The 5,175-nt window shown below is 43.8% G+C and overlaps 1 protein-coding gene across 2 annotated transcripts in view; it reads right to left on the reverse strand.

Moving 5' to 3' along the window:
• LOC102873576 (protein CASC4-like) overlaps positions 1–4,857 on the reverse strand; it is a 141,261-nt gene extending 136,404 nt beyond the window's left edge. For both annotated transcript variants that reach the window (XM_006882952.1, XM_006882951.1), the window contains exon 1: positions 4,531–4,857. In XM_006882952.1, coding sequence (XP_006883014.1) covers positions 4,531–4,857 — 327 coding nt within the window. The remainder of the gene's footprint in view (positions 1–4,530) is intronic.
• Between the last annotated feature and the right edge of the window lie 318 nt (positions 4,858–5,175).

Genomic DNA, 5,175 nt, shown 5'->3' on the forward strand with positions numbered 1-5,175 from the left:
GTACGCCCTTCCCAATTTTGAACCATGCAGTGTTCCCTTGCTCTGTTCTGACGACTGCCTCCTGGTCCAAGTATAGGTTTCGCATTAGAACAATAAAGTGTTCTGGGATTCCCATTCTTCTCAGAGTCAGCCACAGTTTGTTACGATCCACACAGTCAAACGCCTTTGCATAATCAATGAAACACAGACCTTCTTCTGGTATTCCCTGCTTTCAGCTAAGATCCATCCAACATCAACTACAATATCCCTAGTACCACTACCCCTTCTAAACCCAGCCTGGACTTCTGGCAATTTTCTGCTGATGTCATGTTCCAATAGACTTGGGTAAAATTTTGGTTCCTGTGGATTTTATTTCATTTTCTTCAACTTTAGCTGAACTTGCATATGAGTAGTTGATGGCGTTGTCCACAATCAGCACCTGGCCTGGTTTTCACAGCTAATAATGAGCTTCTCCAGTTATTCTTTCCACAAATGTAATCTATTTGATTCCTATGCATACCATCAGGTGAAAGCTATGTGTATAGCCTGCTTTTCTGTTTGTTATAAAAGGTATCTGCAGGGAGCTCTGGTGGCCTAGTGGCAAGGAGCTGCAACTACAATCCCAGAGGCACACGGTTTGAATCCACCAGATGCTCTGCCGGGAAAGGAGGGACAATCTCCTCCTGTACCAGTCAGATCTGATTTGACGGGACACTCAGACAGAGACACACACACACACACGGTATTTGCAATGAATAAGTCATTGAACGTGCAGAATTTTATCATTCTATCCCAAGACTCATTTCTGTCACCAAGTCCATGTTTTCCATCTACTGATCCTTCTTCTTTGGTCTTAAATTTTGCATTCCAGTCACTTATTATCAGTGCATCTTGATTGCGTGTGCGATCGATTTCTGACCACAAAAGTTGGTAGAAATCTTCTATTTTCTCCTCTTTGGCTCTTGGTGCATATATTTGAACTTGAAGTCTTAAACACCAATAAGCAGACCAAATGAACTGTGAAGATTATCAAGAATATCATCCACGAAAAATGCAAAAGATCATTACAAAGGCAGAAGAGAAAGAAAAGACCAAGATGGATGTCTGAGGAGACTCTGAATATTGCATTGGAGTACTGAGAAGCCAAGGCTAAAGGAAGAAATCAAGAAATTAAAGAGATGAACAGAAAATTTCAAAGGGCAGCTCAGGAAGACAAAGCAAGGTATTATAACGAAATGTGCAAAGAGCTGGAGTCAGAAAATTAAAAGGGCCAAACTTGCTCAGCATTACTTAAGCTGAAGGAATGGAAAAGCAAGTTCAAGCCACGAGTGACAATGCTTACAAATGCTTTGGGCAGAATGTTAAATTATCCAAGAAGCATTAAAAGAAGATGGAAGGAATACACAGAGTCACTGTACCAGAAAGAATTGGCTGACACAGAAGAATTTCATGAAACAAGGTATGAGTAAGAGCCTGTGGTGATGAAGGAAGTTCAAGTTGTTCTGAAAGAACTGGCAAAAATCAAAGTTCCAGGAGTTGATGGTATACCAACTGACATATTTCAACAAACAGACACTGCCCTGGATGTGCTCACTAAGTTGTGCCAAGAAATCTGGAGGACACCCTCCTGGCCAAATGACTGGAATAGATCAATATTTGTTCCCATTCCAAAGAAAGGTGACCCAATAGTGTGTGGAAATTATCGAACAATCTATCATTGAAAAAAAAATATCACATACAAGCAAGATTCTGCTGAAAATTATCCAAAAACGAATGGAACAATACATCAACAAAGAACTGCCAGATGTGCAGGCTATGTTTAGAAAAGGCCGTGGTACTAGGGATATTATAGCTAATGTTAAATGCATCCTGGCAGAAAGCAGACAGTGCCCGAAGAGCGTCTATCTGTGCTTCATTGACTATGCAAAGGCATTTGACTGTGTGGATCACAACAAACTGTGGGTGACTCTGAGAAGAATGGGAATCCCAGAACATGAATGTCCTTATGCGAAACCTACACTTAAACCAAGAGGCAGTCATCAGAACAGAGGAAGGAGACACTACATGGTTCAAAATTGGGCAAGGTGTCTGCCAGGGATGTATTCTGTCTCTATACCTTTCCAATCTATATGCAGAACAGATCATCCAGGAGGCTGAGCTGTAATGAGGAGGAATGTGGCATCAAGATTGGGGGGAAGATTTATCAACAACCTGCAGTATGCAAATGACACAAACCTGCTTGCTGAAACAGAGGAGGACTGAAGCGCTTGCTGCATAAGGTCAATATGGATTGAAGCTCAACATCAAGAAAAGATTCTCACCACTGGGTCAATAGGCAGCACAAGAATGGATGGTGAAAAGATTGAGATTGTTGAACTTGTGTTGATACTAAAAAGAAATCAATCAGTGAGAAGGAAAAAAAAAAGATTGAGATTGTTAACAGTGTTGGTTTGCTTGGCTCCACAATCAATACTCTTGGTACCAGCAGCCAGGAAATCAAGAGACGAATTGCATTGTGAAGTCAGCTGTCAGGGACCTCTCCAGGGTACTGAAAAGCAATGACGTCAGGCTGGAGAGTAAGGTGCACCTGATCTGGGCCATTGTCTTTGCAATTGTGTGCTATGCATCAGAGAGCAGAAAAATGCCTAGGGATGAGAGAAAGAAAATTGATACCTTTGAACTGTGGTGCTGGAGAACAGTGTTGAACATATCACGGACTTCTAGGAGAACAAACAGGTTTGTCTTAGAGAGGGTGAAACCAGGCTGCTCCTTGGAGGCAAAGATTCTGAAGCTTCGTCTGACATACTTTGGGCATGTTGCAAGGATGGACCAGTCCTTGGAGAGAGACATCATGTTTTGGAGGTTGGAGGGAAAGCGCAAGAAAGGAAGATCCTTAATGAGAGGGATCGATTCAGTGATTGGGGTAATGGGAGTATGTGTGTCAGAGACAGTGAGGTTGGCACAGGGCAGGGTTTAAGGCTCTTGTCCTTAGGTCACTATGAGTCACAGTGACTTGAAGCCATATAACAACAATCTTTAAAGGAAGACCGCCACATCTTTCTTCTGCAGGGCGTTTTGGTGCATTCAAACCATCAACTATGAAGATCTCATTTTAATATTTCAAGATTTCATGGATTTTTGCTACATATAGTTGTGCAGTCTTCAGAATCTAGTGTGTACGTATTTGCTGATTCCTTGTCCTTCTTTCTTGGGGAATGATTGTGTTGTAGTTTAAAGAAGGGCTGTTATATATTGGGAAGCACCTATCTCAGGACCTCATTCTTGACATAATGAGATGCAAAGTAAAGAGTGACAATACGGAAGTTGGAAGCTCATGAAAATTGTCATTTACAAAGATTTAATATGAATTATAACATAATAGGGAATCTAAAAAATTGTAAATATTAACACAAAAAAAACCCCATTATAATAATTGCCAAAGAGGGACATCTACTCTTCCACCCTAGAAATTTTTATAACTCAGTTATGCTAAGAGAAGTTGTAAAGTCATAAACTATTATTTATCTCCAAAGATACAAGTGGGAATAAGGACTATTTACTAAGCAGGTCTGATCACCCCCCCAACTTTCAACTTTTTAAATTTAAAACTGTGTATGGCTTTTCCTCTGCATAAAATGTTAAACCCAATAGTTACTTAACCATATATAATTAAGTTTTCTTTTTCAAGAACAATAAAAGCACTGAATAACATTCTGTTTCTTAGGCAACATTTTTAGACACTACTTATTTAGCTAATTAACAATTCAAATTGAGTATATACTTAGAGGTTGACTATGTCCAGTAACTCATAAGTATGGGCCATCAGTGGCTCCAGGACCCACTATCATAACATTTCGATTACTAAAAGGCGGTAATATCTGGTTCTTTAATTACTTAACACATAACGTTATAGGGAGCTCTGGTGGTCTAGTACTAAGACAGTAAGATGTAATCCCAAAGGCAACCAGTTCAAATCCACCAGTTGCTTGGCGGGAGAAAAAGGAGATTTACAGCTTCTGAAAACCAGCTGGAGGGTCTGCTTTCGGTAGGTTCCGACTGGACAAAACACAGTACTATGACCTTATAGAGATTTTTAAAATGCTATATTGCTTAAAAAATAGCGTGACCACCATAAAGAAGATTCTTTAAGTAAGGAAAGCAATATTGATCACGAAATTAATATTGATCACGTTTGCAGGAAAGCAAGAAGAGGTCACAACACCCACAGCAAGCCTAAGCAGTCTCTAGATTCCTGTGTTTGTGAACATAACGCGGCCCCATAGGCCAGAGATTACTACTGCCAGCTCAGCAGCTGATCGTAGAGAAAAGGCGGCACCACACACAGTCCACTCCTGAGAACCAGAATTTAGAGCCAGTTTCGTCTGGCAAGAACTGGTGAATAAAGGAATGAAATGAGAAAAGTCTGATCGGATCCTTACTGCAATCCAGAAAGAGACAAGGCGGCGCGCTGGTGGGCTAAACCCCGCACAACCTCCGATACTTCTTACCAGCGGGTTAACTGGGATTGAAGGGAAAAGGACTCAACTTTACCTTGTCATCCTCGCATCTCTTCCCCAGGCCTTCCCTGGCCTGTAACCGGCTACTAAGGCGGCCGTAGTCGGCCTCCTTCTGGTCAATCTGTTTCTTGTGAGAGTCCACCAAGAGCAGAAGGTCCGAATTGCGCTTCTCAAGGCGTCCACGGGCCACCTCGGTGCGCTGGACCTGGCCCTGAAGCTCGGCCACCTCCTCCTGTAGCAGGACGTGGCGGGAGGAGATGCTCCAGTAGTTGAAGGCAAGGATGGCGATCACTACCAGGAGCACCACCAGCACGAGGGAGGGCAGGCGGCCAGCCCGCCGGTTGGCCCCGAACCCCACCATACGGCCGAACCGGTCTGTGCCCGGGGCCTCGCCGCCGACACCTGCGGGATGAAGCTCAGGCCTCCCCTGCTGAGGAGCCTGGGCGACGCGGCCCCGAGGCCGGCCGAAGGAAGAGGATGCCTGATTCGCTCGCGGCGAACCGGAGAAGGGGGCGGGGCCGCAAGCCGCAGGCCCCTCCCCGCCCCCCTCCACAAATCAGGACAAAGCGCGTTCTGGAGGTTTTGAACCCGACCTTGCACCAGCTGGGTGGAACCAAGAAAACCCTGCTACAAAACCGCGGATCCTCACCTCAGACGGAGGCGGGGAAAACAGCCGGAA

This window comes from Elephantulus edwardii, unplaced genomic scaffold (genome assembly GCF_000299155.1).
Source record: "Elephantulus edwardii isolate Elephantulus edwardi_28Jun2011 unplaced genomic scaffold, EleEdw1.0 scaffold00026, whole genome shotgun sequence".
In the NCBI taxonomy this organism is placed as follows: domain Eukaryota; kingdom Metazoa; phylum Chordata; class Mammalia; order Macroscelidea; family Macroscelididae; genus Elephantulus; species Elephantulus edwardii.